General features: G+C 46.4%; 2 protein-coding genes and 1 non-coding gene across 8 annotated transcripts in view; 2 read left to right on the forward strand and 1 right to left on the reverse strand.

Annotated features, from left to right (window-relative positions):
• LOC147210631 (FERM, ARHGEF and pleckstrin domain-containing protein 1-like) overlaps positions 1–14,963 on the reverse strand; it is a 35,387-nt gene extending 20,424 nt beyond the window's left edge. The window contains exons 1-2 of one of the 2 annotated variants that reach the window (XR_015101205.1): positions 14,740–14,963; positions 9,443–9,657 (exon numbers count right to left, since the gene is read on the reverse strand). Coding sequence is in view for 1 of the 2 variants with exons in the window: in XM_086113822.1 (XP_085969948.1) it covers positions 9,443–9,616 (174 nt within the window). In the remaining variant the exon portion in view is untranslated. The remainder of the gene's footprint in view (positions 1–9,442; positions 9,658–14,739) is intronic. The other variant, XM_086113822.1, reaches the window with a different exon arrangement.
• A 523-nt stretch (positions 14,964–15,486) lies between these two features.
• On the forward strand, positions 15,487–23,426 carry LOC147210633 (N-chimaerin). 5 transcript variants are annotated; one of them, XM_086113876.1, is made up of 15 exons: positions 15,487–15,546; positions 15,846–15,937; positions 17,610–17,648; positions 17,831–17,886; positions 18,050–18,081; positions 18,160–18,273; positions 19,417–19,543; positions 19,620–19,784; positions 20,634–20,711; positions 20,778–20,874; positions 21,379–21,552; positions 21,628–21,705; positions 21,775–21,912; positions 21,994–22,099; positions 22,183–23,426. In XM_086113876.1, the coding sequence occupies exons 2-15, from the start codon at positions 15,919–15,921 to the stop codon at positions 22,352–22,354; spliced, it is 1,395 nt and encodes a 464-aa protein (XP_085970002.1). In that variant the 5' UTR covers positions 15,487–15,546; positions 15,846–15,918; the 3' UTR covers positions 22,355–23,426. The 5 variants fall into 5 exon arrangements, with proteins under 5 accessions (XP_085970002.1, XP_085970006.1, XP_085969976.1 ...); XM_086113880.1 differs by having other exon boundaries at positions 20,778–20,862; positions 22,183–23,425; XM_086113850.1 differs by having other exon boundaries at positions 21,628–21,912.
• A 1,429-nt stretch (positions 23,427–24,855) lies between these two features.
• On the forward strand, positions 24,856–24,928 carry trnam-cau (transfer RNA methionine (anticodon CAU)). The gene has a single exon. It is a non-coding gene; the product is annotated as a tRNA-Met (tRNA).
• Positions 24,929–25,567: the final 639 nt, after the last annotated feature.

Here is a 25,567-nt window from a genome sequence, read left to right on the forward strand (position 1 = left end):
TGGAGGCTACCTCAGATGACTTCAGGCAAGAGGTGGCACATACAGTGTGCCTGCGCGGCTCACGCTGTAGTGCGCTAATCTGTCAAACAGTTTTACGACAAACTGCGGTAAGCTTCCGACTTGTCCATTCAACGTTTTGTCTTAACGGCGGAAACCTGATAGCGACAGTGGCTTTGGGAGGAAAAAAGGCGAGTCGAATAAAGACAGTCGCGGATTGGATAGTGTTTCACTGTACTTAACTCATTCACTCCCAAAGACGTTTTTAAACGTCTTTTCAGACTTGGTCCAGAATTGGCTGGTACTGAATGAGTTAAGAGTGTCGTATTAACGTTTGGCATTGATTTAGTTTGATACGGTCGAGCGTACGCCCAGTGATTGCATGGCTCCGAAGATCCCCGGCAAAGAAGAATCGGCGCGGCAAAAGGTGTGAGCCAAGTGGAACGCCATCTGGCTAGCGTGTGTGCGTGTGTGGGCCTCCTGAATAGACAAATCCGCCCACAGGCGCTGACAGACAGGCGCTCCCGCAATCGTGGGCACGGAGCACCACCGGACTGGTGAGTCAGACAGAGAAAATTCTCTTCGGGAGAAGGACAAAAAAATGGATGACATGAAACCTGGGTGTGTTGGGGATGCCCGAAAAAAAAAAGCCTGTGATTAGCCTCCTGAACATTGTTACCACTGTCCCATGAAGAGAAGACGAAGCGTAATAACAGCTGATTACAGGATGCCGTTTATTTTTGTGCAGCCGATACCCAAAACCGCGGCCTCGTCGCCATAAGAGATGCATTCCGGCGAACTGATAATGGCCAGGCATAGTTCACGCGTGATACTAGATCCGAGATACAAATGCTCACAGACATAAAAGTGACAAGGCAAAACACTGCTTTTGCCTCTTCGGAGGGGCCGCCAGTGTAAAAACGAGCCTTTGGAATGACTCCGGGACAAATGTTAAGTGACCTCTGTGTGAACCGCGCTCAACAGGAAATGACAATTCCAATGCAAGGATGACGGTTATTTACAAACAAGCATTCTGGCTTCAGAAAACGAGACCTAATATGAACGCAGGTAAAAGGACAAAAGGCATCTGGCCGCACACGTCCGACTTCACTGGCTGCAGGAGACGAGCGAGCACTCCAGATTTGCGTTGATGTCACCACTGGAAATGGTGTACAATGTGTTTTAGGCTGCGATCATGGGGGGGCAAAAATGAACTCTGCAATCAAAATGGTGTTGAGAAACTATCATTTCTTTAAAAAGACGAGCTGGAACTGCCACACTAAAATTATTCGAATGCAAGGCAACACCTTGCAAAAAAAGGTGTGTGGGGGGGGGGGGGGGGCACGGCAGCCTTCTTCCAAACAGCAACTTGAAATCAAAAACTGCCCATGAAATCACAATTTTATAGGACGAGAGATTCGTCGAGGTCATCTCGAAGAGGGGTTCAAATGTTTTGTCGACTTGGAAAAAATTTCTGTATCAAATAGTATTTGGGATTATTTCTCGGCATTTATTAATCATCATTATTATATTCATGCAAAGATGTTTACAAGTTGGTGTTAAAGTGCTCATGATTTCATATTCTTAGCCACACACACACACACACACACGAGAGTTCCTTCACCGATGTCATGTTTTAACCACGAGTGGGTCCCTTGTGTTGTATGCAGGATTAGCCAGGATTACGCAACGATTAACCAGTGGAAGTCGGATATCCCCCGTTCTGACTCGGAAGCTGGCGGGCCGCGCTCAAGGCAGGGGGTTGAGGTTCGATACGAGCTGCGGATTCAGAAGCGGGACCCGTAGCATACCACGGCGGGAGCAATTCGAGAGCTGGAGACGCGGGCCGGGCCTCGATAGCCGTCCGGCCACGTGCCCGCAAAAGGCATCATACAAAACGTCCGGGACGAGAATATCCAGATTTGCATGAGACAATCGGTCGCTTTGAAACTTTGCTCTCAACAACCCCGTTGTCCAACAAGTAGTTCAAAGGGAGGGCAAAAGATCATGTTTCCATCCCGTCCGCAGCCATTTCGCTGGCGTTTTCGCAAAGTGACTCATGCGGCTTTTGCAGCAGACAAATTATAGTCATCCCGCTCCTCTATTCAAGGAGGCTGCAGAAAACACATGTGGCGAGAGGCAAGGCTGCCTCCACGCAGCAAGACTGTTTTGTTTTGCCCCACCGTGAAGAACGCTACCTTGGCGATCCCAAAACTGACCCGTTTCACGCCAGCTGCGCCACAAATGACGTCAGAAAAGCCATATTTTCAAACCTGAACCAAAAGAGGAGTTTTGCCCTTCAACATGGGCCCGGCGAGCGACCCAAAGAGATCCCGTTGCTTCAGTTCGTGCGCAAGGAGAGGTGAAAGTTGCGGCGGGACAACTTGCGGCTGCTTCACTATGACAACGTCCTGAGCGTCCCGTCCCGCACTTCCTGGCCGGGACCAACTTCAGCGAAGCGAATCACGCAGCCTGGCTCGATGCCTGCCTGCAATTGCTCCGTTGCGATGATCACGAGCATGACAAAGGGAAGCTTTGGAATCTGTCAGAAAGTGCTCTGGGAGCTTTGAACTGGATTTTGGTGCCTTTCGAAATGCTGCAAAAGAAGATTTGGAAACGTGCAGCGCACCGTCATGTGTGGAACTGGCAGGGACCGGCAACAGATGGAAACCAGATGGGTGAGACGGACGATAAGAATCCGTCGAGGAAGAAGAAAACTGAATTTAAAAAAAAATAGCAAAGCATCTCCAATGCGTCTCTTCCTTGGGTCCCCTGCTGTGAATTCCGAAAGGAAGCTTTTTTTTTTTGTTCTTTTCCTGCACATGGCACAAGAGAGTCTGCTTTTTGTTTTGACTTTCAACATGACCATTACTTGGCCGCTCCAGATGGGAAAACACTGGAAATGACTGGCAATAAGCTTCTCCGCTATTCAACTCCAGCTTGGCTACATCAGTGCCTTTCAAAAGCTGCTATTGCCTGAGACGCTGTGTCCCAACTTCATCCCGTACAACAGGAAACATGGCTTAAAAAACACACACACACACACACACACACACACACACACACACACACACACACACACACACACACACACACACACACACACACACACACACACACACACAGGTCAAACTGGCCAATCTGCATGACAGTGCACCACAAAATTAAAAACAATGACAAAAAGCTAAATATTGTAAGTCCATAATTTTGTGTGTGGGGGGCAGGGGGGGGGGTAGCCAGACAGCTAGGAGAGGGCTCCTCCTTCCTCATCCGTCTACCAATCACAGTCTCTGGCTCAGATTAGGTTAAACGGCTTAACCCCGCTGGCAAGACGTCAAAGTCGCATCCTCGACCACGCAAGCAGATTCAAAAGAACTCGAATCAACTGAACTCAACTCCAGTGTATTTCTAGAGCACTTGAAAGCAACCACCGTGGTCTACAAAGTGCTGCACATGGAGCATACGACAAACAAACAATGAAATAATACATTTCATAAAGACTGCAGAACAGCACAAAAAGTCTCATGCAGAGTCCAAAGCCAAATTTGCCGGTCCACTTTCAAATCAGTGTCCAGGTGAAGACCCAAGTTGCAGAGTGTTGGCTTCAGGTAAGGTCCGCAGCAGCGTGGGATGGACAAGGGCCTCTGGGACCAAACGCCATCACTTCTGTCTTCTTTTCGGTAAAATTCAAAAAATTCAGCGGCATCCAGGTCTTGGATCAAAGTGGCCTCTGTGAGAAAGCGGCCATTTAGCTCTGCGGGACATCGATCGGACAGTCATACGCATTGCAGGGGAAGGAAAGTCTGGCAACCTACAGGTGAACGACAGCGACGTGTTGGGCTGCCGCTGCTATGTCTGTGTGTGTGTGTGTGATGCCTCAGAGCACAATTGAGAAAAATAAATTAAGTACATGCACAGCCATGTCCCATTAAAACAAAAAGAAAAAAAAAGCAATTTGCATCCTGTGCCAGATGGCGGTGGGGTGGAGTCGGCCTCCCACAACCATGAGCCACTTACATTTCCTGCCTCTGAGAGAGAGAGAGAGAGACGCACTGTGGCAGGAAGACCACTGGGCTTTCTCTAAAAATCCAAATGATCGAGATCACAACTAACCATTTGGAGTGTCGGATTATTTCATTCATGAAACCAAAACAGACCATTGGACTTTTTTTCTAAACGGGGCCTCCGCAACGTATGGCTCGTGGGCTTGATCGGGCCAAGTCCGCTCTTGAATCCGCACCACCGAGCATAAAGTCAAACCAATATTTTTCCAAAAATTGGTTCATCCAAATGGAGATATTCTTTTTGAATTAATCACTGATTTATCTCATTATTTAAATGTTAAATTATGCAGATCACAAAAACATATGCATGCCGTCATGACAAGCAATCCAATTCTAAAATGAGCATCAATTCGCTATTATTCAAATCAACGATAAAACATACATCCCATGCACATGACTGTCCGTTTTTTTTTTTAAATCAAAGACAAAATCCCCAAAAGGTGGCCCTTGCGCTCAAAAGTTTGCCCAGCTTTTCGTCTCCCCTCTTCTTTCTTTGACCGAAAATGCAGTTCTGCCAAATGGTTGAGCTTCAACATGGAGCCTTCGATGATGAATGACATTGGCCTGGGGGGATGCATCCCATGCGCAGACTGAGCATTGTGCGCCGGGCCCGGGTTGAAACACCTCCACGGGGGGGACGGATGCGCGCGGTGAATGCCCTCGCTCGCTCTTTGAGCCAAATCGCTCGATTCCTCCATGACAGCGAGCGGAACAGAACCCCCCTTTGGGCCCCATCCCCCTTCTCTTTCACTCAGAAACCGTCTGTGGCTCCCCGAGTCCATCTCGCATTCATTGCTCTCTCACCGCATTTGTGCTTTTGGAGAGGACGGCTCATTCCTTCGACCCAGCACGTCCCGATACTTCCACGTGGCTCTCTGTGCAAAAAGCACCGGATGAACGGAAGCTGTCACGGGCAGGATCGCTATTCGGTCCTCCGCTTTAACGGAAGTCTCCGACCACAGGAATGAGCCAATGCCGACTATTGCGTAACACGGAGCCATTTGTGTGTGGGATGCGGGTATGCGGCGTCCATGTGATCAGTTGGGATGAGAAATAGCCGCTGAAGGCCCAGACTGGTCAGACTCGATGCTGCACGTGCTGTAACGTACAACGTTATTTCTTAGGACTGGCAAAGTGGTGCCGCCGTTAACGCCAGCTTCTTCCATTTTGGGCAGTGGGCAAAGGTCAAGCCAGCCCCTCCTTTTTCCAGAGCACTTCGTCACATCCCGGCTGGAATACCGTCATGCACTTACCAATCCTCCATTCCAGGTGGTCCAGAATGCCGCTGCTCGCTTCTTGACTGCTACTCTCATAAAGAGGGAGCGCAGCACTCCTCCTCTGGCATCCCTTCACTGGCTCAGAATACATTTTAGAGTTCTTTGGATGATCCTCTGATTTGTTCTCAAATCTTGAAATGGCCTGGCCCCACCTTACCTCTCTCTGAGCTCCTCCGCCCCTGTCCAGTGCCTCGAGTCTGCTCACCAGACACGAATAGAGGTAGCGAAAATTAAGCTCAGAGAGGTTGGAGCCCTTTCCGTTGCTGTTCCCTCTCTTTGGAATGAAGCCCCCTTGCTGCCCATCTTTCAAATTTGTCTTCTTTGGCTTTTGACTCAGCATGAGCCTTGAAATTTAGTTTACTTTTACAAAGTTTGCTCCACTGACAAGACCAAAGTTACCTGTATCATACAAGTATACGATGTACGCCACTGACGCGATTGTTACTTGTTTGGAACTATTTTGTGTGCAAGGTTACAGTGTTCCGCGTCCATATAAATAGAGCGGGTGGAGCTCCTCTGTGTTCGTCTGACAGTGACGGTGCGCTGCAGTGGTAGCGACATAGCGAAAATAAAACGTCTCCAGTGTTGTCATCGAACCAAGTGTAGTCATCCGAAATGATGTCTACACAAAACCGTAGAGAGACTTGCGCGCAAAAAGGACCGACAGAATCAACATAGCCTGACTGCTGTGTTGAAAGCAAACTTGAGAAAAATGAAGTATGCAACCATGCCTTAAATACACTATAGGCTGAATACTAGTTTACCTTAGATGTGCACTTTATAATGTTATAATGCTCTGTTTTGATTCCATAAAGAGCTGTTAAAGCAGCTGTTGATTGACAGAATATTTTTTCACTGTTGTTGATGGACAGTAATATTGTGTGAGAGATTATGTGTGAATAACTGCTCCAAGTGAAAAATGTTCATGTAAAATTGAAAATCGAAATTGTTATTTCAGTAAATATTTCCATTTTGCACATAGAAAACTGATTCACGATTCCATGTTGATGAGAGCATTAAAATGGGGAAAAAAAGGACAAAAAATATAAAAGGAAATTCAGAAACGATCAAAAAATTGTGAGTAATCACGATTAATTTTTTGTGAATTTGAGTTCATTATGACAGTTGCATTTTTAATTAGATTAAATATTTGAATCGTTTGACAGCTCTTATATATAATAACAAAAATCTTATTGCAGAAATAAAAGCCCATTTTTTGAGAACAATGGCATCTTTTCCAGACTATCACGCATGCAGCATCTATATTGTGTTTTATAATGCAAACTATCTTTATGATTTCATGGACCTGTGGCCAGGAAGCAAAGTGCGTATAGTCTGTGTTGCCAAAACATGAGTGCAGTGAGCAAATGGGGCAATCAAACACTGTCAAAAGCTTTCAGAATATCTCTACTCTCCTTTATTCTTTTGGCCCATTGACTCTCATTTTGGCATCTTGCTTCTTCTTTGACAATCACACCATGTTTTTGTGGTTCAATGTTTTGAGAACAAAGTTATGGATTTTAAATTCTCTTGATGAAATATGACATGGACCACATGGCACCCAAAGACTGCTTCAAAATAATCTGTGAGTGTCTCAAACAAAAGTGCCCCTGCCGCAAAAGCTTTGAGTCCATCATTCTCCTCTGCGAGTTTGAAACAAGGAATGCTTTAACATGATCATAGTCCTATTTTTATTGGAACTCTGAAAGTATGTTTCTCATAAAAGAAAGTGAGCGGGTTGAATTTCCAGAATCCATGCACGCTGTTGCCCTAATTTGAGCCGGGAAAACCCCCGCAGGATGTCCAGTAACTGGGGACTCCGATATCTTTGGTCCCGGGGGACGGCGAGCGAGATGAAGTGATGTCGCGTATGCTGCACTTCTCTCCCTTAATCCTCTCCCATTGTCACCTATCATGATTTGATCTCTTTTGCTCCACCCACCCAGAGATCAAAAAGCCACAATCCAATCATGCAACAAAAAAAACCTACACAGTAATCTTGTTGCTCCTGAGCACGCACAACCGCCTTGGTCTTTAAAGCTGCTGGCGTCCACCAAAGATGTCAGTCATGATGAGGACGTATGGGACAGTCTTATGGAGGGGAGGGGGAGCGGGGGCAATAAGGTCAAGTAAGATTGCCGCATGAGAAGAAATTATTGACTAATTCGAGACCTGTGGTTTGGAAAAGGACCCAATGGTTGTACGAATCAGCCATAGTGGGAGTCTCGGAGGCTCGGGGGGGGGGGGGGGGGGGCATTGCGCAAAGCGATAGACTTCACTGCTCCCCAGGGAATATGAAAATGCTGCAGATGTCTGCAGGGCCGTACAAGTGCAAATTAGCAAATGGGGATACATGTTCAATGTTACTCATTATCCGGAATGTCCTGTTCTCGCAAAACAACAAGGAACAAGTCACGCGCCTTCCGTAACGACCACCAGCCGGCATCAGCGGCGTGAGCTTCGCTTTCACACGTTAGGTGGGACAAGTGCACAAACGTGGCAGAGGACACGATGAGGTGAGACAATGGCTCCCTTGTTTTCACAGAGTCGGGGAGAACATGCGGTGCCGGTCAAAGTGTCTCATTCGCTTCCTGTCATTGACGCGCTTTTTTTTTTTTCCTTGTCCACAGACACGACTGAGCTTCGAGGAGCCAACGTAGTATGCCCTCACCAATGGACAGCGCTACTCGGCAGTCTTCCTCACTATACGTCCACATTTGAATGACACAATTGAGTGTCGGAATTTCCCCGAGTCGAAATAAATGTCAGGCTGCATCGTTGAGCAAATGTCATGATTATCGCCCCGGGCAGCATCTCTGAGGAGCCTTTTCACCAAACAGCATCACACTCATCCTAACAAAGCCAACCTGGCCCCTTTGGCTTCTTTTTCAATGCAATTCACGATGTAATTCGTGTGGGTACAGTTACGGAGAGTACACTATGCGACCGATACGATTTGTTAGCATATAAGGTGCGAGTAAAGCAATTGATGTGGGGAGATTTTCATAAAGTTGTGTTAGTAATACTATACAGTGGTGCCTCGAAATACAACTTTCACTGAAATAAATGGAAAAGTCAGTCATCTGTTTGTCACCCCTCCCGCAAAAAGAAACAAAGTCATAAAATAAATCAATCGAATGTAAAGAATGAAAGCATTTGGGCATCATGATTAATTCATGACGACTCATTGCGACTACTTGAGGTGTGCTCGCCTTGGGCACCATGGGGCAGTATGCGAAAGGCATGTGGGTAAACATGGAGACCGTCACCATTCCTCAGTAAGCCGCATTAATATTCATCATTTTCCCACGGCGGACACCTGTATTGTTATATTGACGGTCTCTACGTCTTGCTCCACCATTTGTGTTTCAACATCTGGTTCCGGCCGCGACGGCGCAACATCAACGCTGTTTGTTAGCCCGTCCGTGGCGTTTCGCATTGTTTGTGAGCATAAAGATGACTTTCCTAACCCAAAGCTACGTGGGTGCATTAAATACACAAATGTAATTCTTTATTTGATGTTTAGTTTGACCATAAACTTCAACTGAGACGAGCTTGAAGCCTCTCTTGACAAAAATCACTCATTAATTGGACCGCGTCTGCCAAACAACAGCTTGTATCTGAAGAAATCTTAAGTCAGCTCACTCACATCTCAAGGCACCACTGTAAAGGTGTGAGCAATGTCATTCTTGTGCGTATAAATGCCGACATGCTATTTTAGATTTTTTTTTTGTTTGTTTTAATCATGGGTGTGACGACTCATATCAATGATTTGCATATACGCCTTTAACTTCTCAACTATAATCTGTCTCTCTACGCTTGAGTTTGTTCTCTGTGCATAGTCCCTCACAAAACCAAAAATAAACTTCATGAAGACCGACCAGCGAAAAGGCTTCCTGCGCATGACCAGCAGAGAGTATGAGATCGGGCTCAAAGGCCTCGTCAAAAAGACACGGCGACAAAGGAAGGACTCAAAAGCGCTGCGCCCAAAAGACACGGCTCACTGACAAAAGGACAGATCAGACTGGTGACGGGTCAAAGGCCAACACTTCAATCGCTCAAGAGAGATCGGAAGGAACTGCGAGCGCCGCAAACTTTACTCACCGATATCTGGAAGACTTCCTGCGTGTCATCCAACATCTGCACCCTGATCGAGACTTTCCTCCCCGGCGCCTGCGTCGGCGGCCGCAGACCAGGCTCCAGGGTGGACACCCCAAAAATTTCTGGGGCGCCCAGCCTATGGCCGGTGGCGGAGGCTCTGTCAGCCGGCTCAACCATGGCGGAGCTGGTGGCGCCCGCTCTCGATCCGTTCCCGTCTGCTGGAGAAAGAGAAGGAAGGATGTGATTCGTCTCCCCAACGGCTGGACGACTCGCTCTGTTTTTTTCCAAATGAAATCGGCTGCGACCTCTCCAGTCAGCTATATGGGTCGTTTTTTTTTTTTTTTTTGAGGTGTATTTGAGCTCTTGAAAAAGCAGGCACATTCCACTTGGGCATTTTCATTCTTGGGCCCCTCACTCTAAATAAGCGCCATTCGCGGGGGCTGTAAAAACAAGACATTTGACCAGAAGCAGGGTGAAGATTTGCGCTCCTGGAAAGCGAAGCAGTGACTGAAAAAGACGTCGTGTCGTTAACCTGCGTTCTATTGGGGCAGCGTTGCGACAAAGGAAACAAATTCACGCGCGCTCAGCAAACTTCACCAGCGATGTCGTTTATGAGTCGGGCCGGTGGCAAGCGCGTCTGACTGACACACGCAGGCGAGATGGATGGCGCTTTCCCCACAAGCCGACTGGTCCGGGCTTGTCAAAGCGTCACAAGTGGGGCAGATGAGACACACATCCGCCTCAGACAATAAATATCCTCTCAGACGGTCAGTGACATCATGTCTGAGGAATGCTTTAGAAGGTAATTCCAACAACACACACACACACACACACACACACACACACACGTTTTCAGCCCCCAATTTTCTGGGGTGAAAAAAAACAAAAGACAAACAAAAGAACTTATTTTTCTCTCTTCTTCCTCCGAGGTTCCATTTGGTGCAAGGCAAAGTTGGAAGACAACAACTCATTTTCATAAATTGCCCCGACAGATCAATTGGAGCATTGGTATAGGTACATTTCCATGTATTGATGAACGTGTAAACGTTCAACACACAGCCCTTCCTACGAGTCTGAATGATTGTCCGTCTTCACATCTGGTACTTTTTGGAGACGTCCCCTTTTGCTTATTATGCCCGAGATGGAATGCGCATGCTTTTCAAGACTCCAAACAGTCCACTCGCTGGAGATGGAACTCAAAAGAACTGGTTTGACCTTCAAGGTACACACGCAGACAAAACTGTTGCTCGCCCTGTCGATGAAAGACAAATCCACCGCAGTCACGATTTGCAACTGCTCATGAATCTCGCGAGAATTTGCTGAAAAATAACTAATGAAAATCAAGCGTCATCATAGTGGTCAAACGGAAATGTCGTACGCTACACGTCACGTCATCTTTTGGTGCGGAACTTTTGGAGGGAAATTGCAATATTACAATTTTTTTTTTTTGTAACTCTCCATGAAAATTTCTCGCGGCGGGAATATTTGCTCTCGACCCATGAGAAAAGTATTCCAAACTTCTCCTGTTTAGGGTGCCTTCTCCTGACTGCCCGTTTTGGCTTCTGTCACGGATGTCCAGTGGGATTTCTATTGGAACGCTTCATATTTGTCCGGTCTAGTTTTGCATTTGCTGTGTGTTTCCTTCTTGAGCCCGCAAGTGCAAGCCAGCTTTCTGACACTGGGCAGGATATTTCGCTCCAGAATGCCTTGGGAATTCATCGCAACCAAAATAGATTCAAGACCCCCCCGCCGGATTTAGAAGAGCAGCATTAGGACAGAGCTGGGCCTTCATTTTGCCTCACAGTACGCACAGTGTTGTTTTCTTCAAACGCAACGCACGCGTGAATTTGTTCGAAGCCTTTTTGAAGAAACCCACAGTGCCGACAATTTGATGTCAAGTCACATTGATTTCTATGACCCTTAACCACATGCGGCCAAAGGGCTTCGCATGCCCACAGTTGACAAATACCCACGACAAACCAGGAGGACAAAGGGAAAACCTCCCAAAAACCACATCTGGGGAAAAACCTTGAGGAGAGGCCGCAGATGGGAGGATGACCGGCCTGCAATGGATGCCGAGTGGGCAACATTGGGTACCATCTTGTACTATACAGCGCGAGTTAGAATGATATCAAAATCCATTGAACAAGATAAAAACGCTGCGGGGGAGACACCTTGCCTTCGGAGAGGCGGGTCCCCTCTTTGAACCCGGCCCGGCTGGTCGATGAAGAAATCTCCCGAGCAGCGCCTCCTAGTGGCCCTGTCTAGCTCTTGTTTAGCTCAGTCAGTGCAAATCGCGTCCATCTCGATCGGAGCAGAATCCGGACAGCGACATCCAACTGGGTCGTCATACTCCAATTATCCAGATACTCATTAAATCTTATTGGGCTCTTGCTCTCGGTTTGATTCTTCAATTAGACAAAAGCGCCTGACCCAGCGGCAGTTTGAAAAATAAATAAAATTTATAAGGGTATCATGTAGTTCGACTCTACTAAACATAAGCTGAAGTGCTGGTCCTTGTTCTGCCCCAATGTGAGCTTTCAAAGGAAAAGAAAGCGTCGGATCACAAGAGGCTTGTAGCCTCGCTTGACCAGATGACATTTGACTCCGACAAACCTCGACAAGCTAAGCGGCGCGTCCGCAACACCAAAAGGTTCTGCAAGCTGCGTGTTCAAAAGATTGTGATCCGGTTTCAGTCAGGACCTACTTCGCCACTATTGAGGATGACACACGTTGGTCTTTCCTTTGACCCGTTTCTCGGATCAGCGGGTCGAGTCAAGAGCGGAAACGGGGAGGCTGCGAGAGGCGAATACTGAGCAAACTCGTCACATGGGCACAAAGGACGCCACTGTGGGAGCTTCTGAAAGCGACGCTTTTTCAAGAGGAGGGATGCTCACGCAGCCTTTGAACCGGTGTTGAGTCCAACATTTCCCAGGGGGTCGTGGGAGTCCGAGCCAAGCGCTGGGGTTCCCAGGCTATTGTGTGGGAGGGCCGGCTCGGGGGTCGCAAAATGAAAAGGCGGAGGGGAACGTTGCGTTTGACAAGATAAAAGTGACGCTACTGCCGCTCCGCATCGTGGCAATCAAAATGACACGCGTTCTTCACGATGCAAGTTGAAGGACGCCATGAAAAGCGCAAATGACACCCACCCACAAAGAGGTACAAATATATCCACGACCGACAACTTGACAAGAATGGAACATTGCGCGCATTCGTGCACGTATCAAGGTCATTTACTTGCCTCAAAAGGAGGATTTTGACTTCCTGCAATGAGCACATAGACGGACGGGGGCCAAGGGTGAAGCTGCAAGACCAGAAGGCCCAAGAGATGTGAAATGAGAGGAGATGCCCCCTCTGACCTCAACCTGGAGGAGGGACGGGTGGGGTGGGGGGGGGGCAACAAACAACAACATAAGCCCCTCATGAGATCAGGAAAGGGGGCTAAAGATTTGCTCTTAGCTGTAGGAGTCTTGCAGATTTCTTTGTTTTGTTTTCAAATCTGTACGATGAATAAGTCTGTTCAGAATGGGGTGTCATCAGCAGCCCTGTGGTCGATGCTTCAGCGGACCACAGCATGTGCGACCCAACTGTGCTAACATTTGACACAGCCCGCAACCCTACTTTCAAAGAAAAAAAAAAAACAGTTGAGACTGGGTGTGCGTTAGGGGGGTATGCTCCAAAATTTCAAGATGGCAATACATCGTTGCAGGCCTCATCACAATACATGATCGAAAGGGAGCGCTGCTCACAGTAGAAGAAAAAATATATTTAGAGCGGAATAAGAATAACATTTGGGCTGTCTATGATGAATATTGCGTTTGTGGAATACGAATGAAGCGGGAATATGCACACGTTTTTATCCATTTCAAGGGGCGGCATTTAGCCACTTTCCAATGAGTGAAAATGAAAATGAAAATTCACAGCTCATCTGTTTGCTGAGTTTGGTCATGTGACATTCGCAAGCTGATGCCGTCGGCGTTGCGCTATCTACGCTTTTCACATTAAAATATTTCCATACTGCAAACATCATCATTGTTGCGTGATGCAATATTCATGTTGGCTTTCCGTGGTAACAACCAGAATGTTCCTCCGCTGGCTCAGATTACATCTGCTCTTTCCAGTTGTGTTGCTATATTGCATAGTATAAAGCCCCTTTTATTTATTTCTTTATTTATTGGAGGGTGGGGGGCGGTTATCTGTGTACCTCTGGAGTATTGTTTTGCTTTGTAGCTTTTAAAAATAAAAAATATGAAATGAAATAAAAACTTTTTTTTTAATCCAACAACAACACGGGGAAAATAATGTGATTGGGCCCCGTTTCCGATCCTGGGATCAGGACATCCCTAATTGTCTGTCTCCATATATTCTAACATTGCTTGTGTTCAAATATCCATTGCCTGAAACAGGGGTGTCAAACTAATTTTCAGCATGGAAGTTGACATGCTTGAACTGCTTCCGCGGGCCACATAAAATGATGTGGCGGGCCAGATCTGGCCCCCGGGCCTTGACTTTGACACCTGTGGCCTGAAAGGTTATAAACGCCGCGACAATAATGCCATGAAGTGTATGTTAACAATAAGCTAAACGGACTATTACTAAAGGGAAATTTATGTAGTTTTAGAAACTATTTGCCTCATCACTTTTAAGACAAAGGTGCAAGGTAGCAGTTTTTAAAAATGACCATAATATCTTTAAAAACAAGATAATTGTTCGCTGGAATGAAGTTCAAAGATAGCCAAAGTAGCCCTTGCATCCTTCCATTTTCCCGTATTGGGGCCCTCGGAGGAAAAAGTTTGGACACCCCTCCTGCTGTACACTGTCAAAATACTTGTTGGCAGAGCGAAAGGCCAAGATGTAGGTTAGCAGAGTAATCCTTTAGGCCCGAGTAAAGATGCCACTAGGCTAAGGATCGCTGCGTATTAATCAATATTAATGCTGACGTTTTGACAACGACAAGCTTCTCGGGAGGGCAAAGATGGAAACAAAATCAGCAGGCTGCGTGTGCCATTGCTTTTTGGAAAACAAAGTTGTGAGGGGGAAAAAACGAGAGCTACCAGAAAGCAAACTCGCTGTATTAGATGTGAAGGTCTGGTCCTCCCCGAGCTGTGCGGGTTCGCTCGTACTGAGCAGACTTGACGCTAATTCTAGCCCAAATTGCTGGGTCGTCAAAAAATGTCGCAAATCACGCGCGGTTAATCGTTCGTTTAGCCTCACGTATTCTCAACGCGTCCAACACGAGTACCCGACGGGAGCCTCCGTGTAAACCTGGCTGCGTAATCCAGATAGCATAGTTTCCTCACCTCGTTCCTCTTTCCCGGCTGCTCCGTCGGGTTTTTCGGTATATCCGTCACCGAGCGGCGGCCGGCTGGTCGGTCGGTCCCGTTTCCCGAACTAAAGCTTTCCGCTCTCAGGTGGGACACTGGTTCTGCGCGGCAGCCATTTGGACAAATGCTGGAAAACGTGTGCGACGCTATCCGAGCCTTTTTCAGGAACAATAAGGAGCCGCGCGCCGCCTCCCGAAGCCGCCCGGTGGGACCCTGGCCACGGTCGTGCAGCGGCTCTGTCACGCCATCTTCTGACAGAAGAGGAATGTACAATGTACGCTGACCAGCGACAAAAACCATTTCCACCACTTATTTGTGGTACGAAACAATAAAACGAAGGCTGAATTCTGAATCGTTTACTTTTTCCAACCCCATAATTGCTATATAGAGATTTGTATAGTTTCAATCAGTTTTTTTATCTATCCATTCATAGAAATCCATCCATGAAAGATAATTTCCAACACGACTCGGGCTCGCTGTTAATTACGAAGACAACAATCGACCCCAGCTGGAAATGTTAAACAAATGAATAACACTCATAAATCATATACTGTCGAAGAAAACTAACACGAACAAAGAATTGCGTGTCCATCCCTGATGTGATATAGAATCTTCGCGCCACTCGACGTGAAATAGAGCAATGCATCGTGGGATATATCGCTTTTCCTTTGACTATTCGTGGTCATGGTCCATTGCCATAGTTACCACAGACAGCGGGAGAGGGCGAGACGGTTCACGTGACCTAGCAAGATGGCGACCACATTGTTGAATTGATGCTAGTGTGTGAGTACTGTACTTCGTTTAATTATCCAGCCGCTACATTGACGCACCCGGTGTACTGTTTCACATTTAATTAGCAGTCGCATTCTCCTGATTTAACACAACAACAACGTCCAAGGATTTTTTTTAATTGCAGCGAGGTGCGATTTAGCATGTCAATTGAAGTTATAAATCTGCTAATGTTAGCTCATTGCTCAACCTGAGCTGTTGCTGGCTCATTTGTTGTTTGGCCGGCCGGTGCGTCTTCCAATTCCGAGACCTCTGGTCGTTACTCATGCTTATTTTAATTTTCTTTCCTGCAGGATCTTCAGGGCCGGAATTTGGATGTGATTTTTCTATTGTTCGCCATCATCGTCATCTAATTACAGAATCAGGATGGCCCTAAATGTGTTTGGTAAGCAGTATCAGCTTTTTACCATGATAGCCTGATCGAGTGCTTTAATATCGTCTCGTCGCTTGTGTTCATGACACGCCTGACCAATGCACACATTATCTGTTGTCTCCCTATGTATATTGAACTCGTAGGAAAACCTGAAACCTCCAAGTAGCGATTTGAAAGCATAGGTCACAACGGGCCAGTATATAACTTCGTCAAGTCGATCTGATAGGTTACAATTACCAAAAGATATTCTTAATTAACTGATTGCAATTGCTGTTACACGACAATTGCAGCCGGTAGTGGAATTTGATTGTCTGCAGGCTTTGAATCAAGAGAACGCTTATAAATATGAGTGGATTTACCTCAGTGAGAAAAATGGCTTAAACCTTGTTAATTGATAGCTTGATGTTTTATAAGGGGAGTTTGCGCCACGTCAAATACACTACGTTCTGTTAAAACTGTCTGTGTGACACACAGTAGAATATTATTAAAATGATCCAGCTTTGACCTCATTTTTTTAAGCCTCTGATTTTATTTTAGTGATTGCTTTAAAACGCACCAAGCCTTCACATAAATAGTATAATCATAATATCAGAGAACGTGGAGACAGAGGGCTCGACTGAAGATATTGGATCATTTGCAGTGCGCACATGGGCACATGCCGCAGCCTCGCGCAGACTTGTTTTCTTGGCTCGCTTATTTCCCTTCAGGGTGGCCACAAAAGCTAAAATTAAGAAATTTGGATTGTTCTCAATGTGAACCAAGGTAGACATATGTAAGGTGGCGTCCTACACCGCAGTGACATTGATTGATTTATTTTGGCCAGTCTCCAACATGTGAAGTCATGCGAGCAATTATGCTGCTGTGGCTCACATCCCGTGCGTGTTTAAGTCCGCGAGAGGTGTGGCTTTGGTTCGAGATGCAAGCGGAGGTGAGGGCGAAGGGGGTATGAGGAGTGAAGTGAGGCGAGGTTTAAATTTTGCCAAAAGTCTGAAAACTGGAAACCCCCCCTTTATCCGCATTAGGGATATATGTTCCAAACACTCATCTCAGGGGACGTGAACGAAACTCATCCAGGTTAAGATTCTAGCTTTTTGGGGGATGGCAGGATAGTGAACGCAAAGCACAAAGACCAGAAACAGTCTAACTATGTCAAGAAACGCATGTATGAACGTCCATCGTGCAATTCATCTCCTTCTTCTTAATTGTAATATATTTTGAAACTGACATCAGGAGAAGGGCCTTTTCAATTAAAAGAGATGCAATTTTGAAGGCTGAATATACAGCACAGTTTAAGTGACACATGCGTGATTTTTGGCGGGGCAGGGGCTCTCATGTAGCCCTGTTCGGATGTTTCATGGCAGTTTAAAGAAAGAAGAAAAACAAGGAATGAGATACTGTATCCTCAACTTGGAATCGGGTCTGCGGTGAAATGAAGATGGTGCATTTTTTTTTGCAATAGATTTGAACGCTTTAAGCACCAAAATGGCACCAGGCAACATTTACACTATGCCTTGATCTCAAAACATTTTCAAACTCCAACCTTTTGAAAAAGTCGATATGTTTGTATTTGTTACTGCTTTGTAGACATTGTTCTTACTCTCCTCAAATGTCATCTTTTTTTTTTTTTTTTACAAATGATAGATTTCAAGTCAAAAAAGAGAAACCCTTTTCTTTTTCTCTTCAGATCATGATGAGTACAGGCCTCCGGTATGGAAATCCTACTGTGAGTACAGTACTTTTATTGATACATTTTTCTTTATTAATTTTTTTGGTGAGGGGGGCAATTAAGTGTGTTGATATCATTTCCTCCGATTGAGCATTTGTCCGAATTTTTTCCAACATTTGAAAAATGAATAGCTTCTACTCCCTTGAAACTTGTCGTCTGACTTGTGTTTTCTGCCTCAGTGTATCAGCTCCAGCAGGAGGCGCCACACCCCCGTCGGCTGACCTGCACTTGTGAGGTGAGATTTCAATGACTGTTGACAACTAAGATTTTGTTGACCTACCGTATGTTTGCGTTGGGTTGCGATGCTGGTCTCGAATAAAATGTTATCATCCCGATAACGAATCATACGAGCCTCGCCAGTGGTTGGGAATTCTGCTAAACGTGTACTTCTCCTGCAGGTGGACAATCGACCCAAATACTACGGAAGAGAGTAAGTAGCTCATTTCGGCGCCGTTTTTTGTGAGAATTGTTTCATAGGAACAGCACCCTCGTGTCGTGTTGCGTTCAGGTACCACGGGATGATTTCCAGGGAGGAAGCTGACCAGGTTCTCAGTCAGGCCGAAGGCAGCTACCTCATTCGAGAGAGTCAGAGGCAGCCCGGCACGTATACGTTGGCGCTGAGGTAGGCGCGCTTACGTAAATGGCGTATGCCACCCGCTAAGTCAGGGTGGGCAATTATTTTCCCGGGGGGGCCAAATGAGAAGCAGAAAATATTGTGGAGGGCCGGGCCAAAAGTTAGAAATAGAAATAGAAAATAAAGAAGATAGCACAATGTCTTTGTATGCCAGTAATAATGTAACATTTTCCTCCACCATCACACTCAGCACCGGTTCTCCTCAAGGATGTGTACTGAGCCCCCTGTTGTTTACGCTCTACACATTTGACTGCTCTCCGACTCTTATTAGCGGTCCAGTTTGCGGAAAGTTTTTAACATGATAACAATCAAACCATTCTAGGAAATGTTCATTTACTCGAGCCACAAGCAATTCACTCTGAGCATGGAAATTGCCAGAATCGGACTGAGTAAGAATCGCTTCCTTGTTTTTCAAAGTCTCGTAGATTTGAGTCTTTCCGACTCCAGGCGTCTCCTGAATGTTTCGTACTTTGTTACCCGCTTCGTTTAATCAGATACATATCACTTTGCCTTCCATGGTCATTACTTTCTTCGTCTTCCCCTCCCTCCCTGTGCTCTGCAACTTGAAGTAACTGCGCCACCTGGTGTTGAAATACCTGTCATTACAAGTCCAAACGAAATGAAGCAATCAAACCTTAATTGTGCACCAATCTTCGGCGGGCCGGATTAAAAAGACCAACGGGCCAGATCCGGCCCGCGGGCCGTAGTTTGCCTACCACTGCGCTAAGTCATTGTTAGCGTCAACAGCGTCATCAATGAATGTGAATCATCATCATCATCATCATCACAGGTCTGAATAAGCTCCAGCCAAAGCAGAGCAGCACTTGTTTTTGGGTCGGAAGAATCTATTCCTAGCCGTGTTCCACCTGCACACATCCGCTTCCGTGTTTCCCCCCCGTAGGTTATAATGAACTTCCATAAATACCACGCTGTGAATGAAAGCTTTCATTTTGGGTTAATGATCTGAAAGTGTGGAACCCGCAAAGGCCTAGAAAAAGTCTTGTCCCACTTTGGCATTAATGTGGCACAGATTGGACGGGTTTTTTATTTTATTTTATTTTTTTGTTGAAAGCCATTCGGGAGAGGGCAGATTTTGTCCCAAGACGTTATTCCTATCGTCACCCCATTCAGGTTCGGGAGCCAGACCAGAAACTTCCGTCTTTACCATGATGGGAAGCACTTTGTCGGAGAGAAGAGGTTCGAGTCCATCCATGACCTGGTCACCGACGGCCTCATCACACTCTACATTGAGACCAAGGTGACCGTTCCCGAACCGGTCCTTTGCTCAGCACAAAGCTTTTCAAGTGTTTTCAAGCCGCACCTTTCTTTTCTAGGCAGCAGAGTACATCGCCAAGATGACCATCAACCCCATCTATGAGCACGTGGGCTACACGACGCTGAACCAGGAACCCACGCTGAAGAAACACCTGCCGCACGGCGCGGACGCCGCCGATGGCCCGTCTCCCGTCAAAGACGACGACCGCGGCGGCGAGGAGAGGGTGAGGACGACCAGCATCACTCGAGTCGGGCCACGGACGGGCTCACTTTCCCGGGGCACCTTACAACATGCCCGTTCTCTTGCTCCGCCTGGTGTCGCCGATCAAGCGGAATGGTGGCGCAGAATGCAAAAAGCCAAGCGATCGCTTCATCGGCTTCCTCTCCAGGGAGCATTTCGGGACCGTTAAGAATCGCTGCGCTCTTCTGGGTTCTTTCTCCTCTGAATGTGACCCGTCTCTCCCTCTCTCACTTTGCTCAGCGTAGCGGCAAGTCGGCGCACGCTCACTCATGTGGCTCGGAGCGCGCAGAGTGAGACGTGACGCCGGTCTCGTCTCAAGGATGCAGAAGATGTTTTGGGCTTTATTTGCGGATCCTCAAGCAGCTTTTGTGAATCTTTGGCTGACTTTGCTTGAGCAGCGCCGTTAGCGGGCAGACCACATTTGGCTCGCTGACCTCTAGCGGGCTCGCTAGTTGTTTTCCCGATCCGGCTTTTCTTTGGATTTGGCTCGGAACTTCTTTCCGTTTGTCGCACGGTTGGCCAAAACGTCTCTTTTTGGCTTCCGTGTGATTTTTAAACTCCAGATCTCATCATGCCAAACGGCAAGTCTCATGTTGTGAGCAGAGGTCAGAAGCAATCGGGCCAGCGAGATGAGAAATGTCCACCCGAAAAGGGTTCGTGGTTTGCCGCTGCTCTCGGCAGTGGCTCAGTTCTTCATCGACCAGTCGCTGGCGGTGCCTCGGACCCCGTCGTGAAGACGAGGACGCAGGGCGACAGAGGCCCGCTTCTGTCCAAACCAACCTCTCCCGCTTCCGCCTTCTGGCAGCCAATCAAATCTTTTGCCCTTTCACAGCTCACGTCGCTGGTGCGGCGAGCCACGCTGCGGGAAAGCGATATGGTCCCCAAATACGAGAAGGTTCACAACTTTAAGGTGAGACTCGCATGCCAGCGTGCGCGTGTCCGTGTGCGTTAATTTGTGTTTTCCCTTCGTCGTCAGGTTCATACATTTCGTGGCCCTCACTGGTGCGAGTACTGCGCCAACTTCATGTGGGGGCTCATCGCTCAAGGAGTCAAGTGCGCAGGTAACTCCTCAAGTGAGCCAGAAGGAAATTGACCGTCGCTCTTAAAGGTCCAGCGTGTAGAATTGCCATCGAGTGGTGAACTAATAGAATGCCACCGCCTAAGCTCGATGCACGTAGGGGAGGCGCACACCGATGTACTATCATTCACCGATAATTTTGCAAATCCGGTTATGAAAACGGAGGTCTTCCAAGTGCTTGAAACAAAACATGCTCGTCGACGCCGGCGTGAAATTGAACAATCAACAACGCGGCACAGCGGCCGACCGGCGACTCGGCGTTCCGTAAATGACGTCACTCGCCGGAGATTGCCGAACAAAAGCATTTTCGTTGCCGCCGGGTCGAACTATGAACCTGGGTGGGTCGAAACGAAAGTCTGCTTGAAATAGTTTGAAGCGTAAGTTTCGCTCAAATGATGGTTGGCCAAGTTGACTTCACGCCCGACCTTTAAGTCCCCCCCACCCCACCTCTGCTACGCTCGCACACATGTCCGCTAAATAAAAGTCTCGTATGTCTCAGACTGCGGGTTGAACGTCCACAAGCAGTGCTCAAAGGTCGTGCCCAATGACTGCCAGCCGGACCTACGTCATGTCAAGAAGGTGTACAGCTGTGACCTGACCACGCTGGTCAAAGCGCACAACACCAAAAGGCCCATGGTGGTGGACATGTGCATCCAGGAAATCGAAGCCAGAGGTGGGTGCAAAGGCGTCAGCCCGCTAACCCGTCGCCAACGCTTCTTTGCAACCATGGCTTTCCACCGCCCTCCAGGTCTCCAATCGGAAGGTTTGTATCGAATATCCGGCTTCAGCGAGCTGGTTGAAGACGTCAAGCTGGCCTTTGATAGAGGTGAGAATCGTGAGTCGACTCGAAACGCGCCGAGCCGCTTCCTTCCCTGTCACCGCACCGCGTCCGCAGACGGCGAGAAGGCGGACATCTCGTCTGGCGTATACGAGGACATCAACATCATCACGGGCGCGCTCAAGCTCTACTTCAGAGAGCTGCCCATTCCCCTCATCACATACGATGCCTACCCACGCTTCATCGAGTCCGCAAGTAGGCCCCCCGCCCCTGATGTTTTTTACACGACGACACATTAGATGTCTTTATGGGTGTTCTTCCATTTGCTCGTTGCAGAGATCACTGACCCAGAAAAGCGCCTGGAAGCCCTCCACGACGCCCTGAAGGTCCTGCCGCCGGCTCACTGCGAGTCGTTGCGGTACCTCATGGCGCACCTCAAGAGGTAACCGCCTGCCACCTTTACTTTTTTGGACAGAGGACTGCAGAGCTGTGCTTCGACGTGAGCCGTTCCCTCTCTTCCCTCAGGGTGACCCAGTACGAGAAGGAGAACCTCATGTCCAGCGAGAACCTTGGAATCGTCTTTGGACCCACGTTGATGAGATCGCCTGACTTGGACGCCATGACCGCACTCAATGACATCCGCTACCAAAGGCTGGTGGTCGAAATGCTCATCACCAATGAGGACGTGTTGTTCTGAGAGGCGGCAGAACAAAGGAGGGGAGGAACAAAGAGATGGAACCAATGCGGGGCAACTGGTTTCAAATGACTGCCCGTTTTGGTCAGTGCGCTTGCCAGAAGCAGAATCAAGGTTGAGAAGCGAAGTCACCGAAAAAAATGCTAACACTGAGCCGCATCGTGCCAGAGCAGTCAAAAGAATGCTGTCCCTCCGGTCTTGTTTTTTTGTGTTCAAGCTTTGTTGCAGTGAGCGTGGGCGCTCGCCATCGTGACCCAAAATGAACAGAAATGTTGCCATGGGACTTCCGGGGTAGCCACGAGAACAACCATGTACTTCCTCAGTTTCTTCAACAGAAAATGTGATTGTATCTCGCTCAAATGGAGCTAAACTAATGTCACCAAGCGATAGTAGCCGTAACTTGAAGGATTTAGTTTGAAATGCATATTTTTAAAATTGCAGTAGTGCCGTTTGAAAACGGGCCACTGAAGTCAAGATGCATTTTGTGTGTGTGCTGTCGTGTCAGCTAGCACATACAGTATAAGTGACTTCCACCCCATTTATGTCGGGGGGGGGGGGGCAACGTTTTCATGGAGTAAAAGCAAAAGGTTGTTCCAAAAAAAAAAAAAATCAACGTACCCATTGCTGCTGGACTGGCTGATAATGTAGAGATGTGACATAATGTAACAGCATTTTCTAACAAATCAAGTTTGTTTTGTTTGTGATTTAAATGCGTGTGTGTGTGTGTGTGTGTGTATTTTATATATATATATATATACGTGTATATACATATGTATATACGTGTGTGTGTATATATATATATATATATACGTGTATATACATATGTATATACGTGTGTGTGTATATATATATACTGTATATATATATATAAGGTTTTGGATTCCATCATGTACAAACAACTACGATCTGCTGAACCATGAACCACTTAAGAGCCTTCCGTTGTGACACTTTTTCGGCATCATTTTTTTTCTGCTTTTTCCTTGTCATGATGTTGATGTAAACATTTTTCTGTATAGTATGCATGGGGAAATTAAATTATTACATATGCCCATTAAAAATTCAGTTTGTTTATTTTACAGCACTCATTCCTTTATCTTAATTTCCACAGAACGATACTGATCTGGTAGTCTGACAGTCAAGCCAGCCGCCAAGCGATTGTTAGAACTGTACAGTAATCCTTTGTTTATTGTGGTTAATGGGGACCAAAACCACCCGCGATCAACGAAAATCCGCGAAGTAGCAACTGTTAGAGGATGATCAAACAGGGGGAAGTGTGTTGTTGTCGACACGGCGGGATCCCTTGACCGTTCTCCACTTCCCCAGGTCCTCCGCGTGTTCGTTTGATTCGGGCTGAGTTGATGTGCAAAAGTCAGAGGCTGGAAATGGAGAAGTTCTTGCAAGATGTTTTACTGAACGTTCAGGGCACAACACGAATCGATTCGGGCTCCTGTGAGTCTCAGATTTCATCAGGAAGCCCCGAGCAACTACAGTCACACGTACATATAGGCATAGTATGTTAATTATATTAATTTAGGGGCGGGCAGTCCTTCCCCTTATGTAAAAATCAAACAAAGAAAGGTCAATGTAGTTCAATCTTGGCATTCTGACAAAGTACAGACCATATCTCGAGACAAGAGTTCCTCCTCTTGGGACCTTGACAGCCTTCAGGAACTTTCCCAAGGTGGGAGACGCAAAAGAAAACACTTGGAGGGCTGTTAATCACTCAAGGGGAGATAGGACCCCAGCTTCAAACTACATTCTTTGTTTGAAGTAGCGGATGTTCAGGACAGAGACCTAATAGTCAAGGTCGACCTGTCTATGATACAAAGTTTTAAGCTAAACATAACATAGGTGATATCTTCACAACCAATTAACATATTAATTTTTTCCGCAAACGACCCGCGAGAAGCTGCGAAAGTCAGCAAAACAACAGCGAGTCACATAGAGCGACATATACAGTACTGTACTCCATGTATATGATTTTTTTCTTTTTTTTAATGAATATGTTTGAAAATAATCAACGATGCACTGAAGCCGCGATAAACGAAACGCGAAATAGCGAGGGATCACTGTACTCTGCATTATGGTAACCGACCGCCAGCGAGCAGCGTTAGCCACTTTCAAAATAAAAGTTATTCAACTAATGCATGCACGCCAATGGTTTGGATTGAAAATAATTTCTGAGCGGTCGGGCAATGATAAATTCACCTAGGGAGAATGAAAACTGAATAGCATCAAGAAGCATTCTGAAGTCAAGTCAGCTTTGCTGTCAAATATGCTTTATGTGCAATTTACAGCACAGATTACCTTTATTTCCTCTCAACCACAGTGCAAACTGAAGTGCAAGTTGAGATAGATAATAAGTTCATGTTAACTTTACATCAATGACTAAAACTTCACCTAAATAATTGAGAACATATTTTTCGCTATCCCGGAACCAGATAAGACCCACTAGCTGGATGCTTTAGCATATAAAATATACGTTGGTTACAATCCATCAGCAGGCCTCGTTGGCGCAGTAGGCAGCGCGTCAGTCTCATAATCTGAAGGTCGTGAGTTCGAGCCTCACACGGGGCAACGCATTTTCTTTTTCCATAATTTGTTTACTTGCTTCTTGAGAGCCGCTTTGAATACTGGGTCCATTGATTGATTGAACACACTCCCTATTCTCAACCTACAAAAAAAGGCAATTCGAATTATTAATAGATCAAAATATACGGAACCCACAAATCCACTATTTATCAAATTAAATACGATGAAATTTTATGACCTGGTTGACTTTAAAATCGCCCAATTAATGTACAAAGCACACAATAACCTGCTCTGCCAAAACATTCAGAGGTTTTTCGAAATTCGAGAAAGCAGCTATGATTTAAGAGGTACCAACTTATTCAAAAAACTCAAAACAAGAACAAACATCAAGCAAAGAAGTGTATCTATCAAAGGTGTTAATCTGTGGAATAATCTCGAAACGGACCTGAAAATGAGTAAATCGCTTGCTGAGTTCAAAAACAAATTCAAAAAAATAGTACAAACAACCTACATCAATCAGAGTTAAAATGATAAATTCAAAACATTAAATATAATGATAAATCAGAACTAAGTTGATAAATAGAGAAAGGTATATAAATATCCATTATGAATACAAGAGAAAATTGACACAAGAGTGTCAGGGTGTGGAAGTATATAATCCCGATACAAACCAAAAGTTGTAAA

This window comes from Hippocampus guttulatus, chromosome 1 (genome assembly GCF_054856545.1).
Source record: "Hippocampus guttulatus isolate MCC_2025c chromosome 1, RoL_Hgut_1.0, whole genome shotgun sequence".
Classification (NCBI taxonomy): Eukaryota; Metazoa; Chordata; class Actinopteri; order Syngnathiformes; family Syngnathidae; genus Hippocampus; species Hippocampus guttulatus.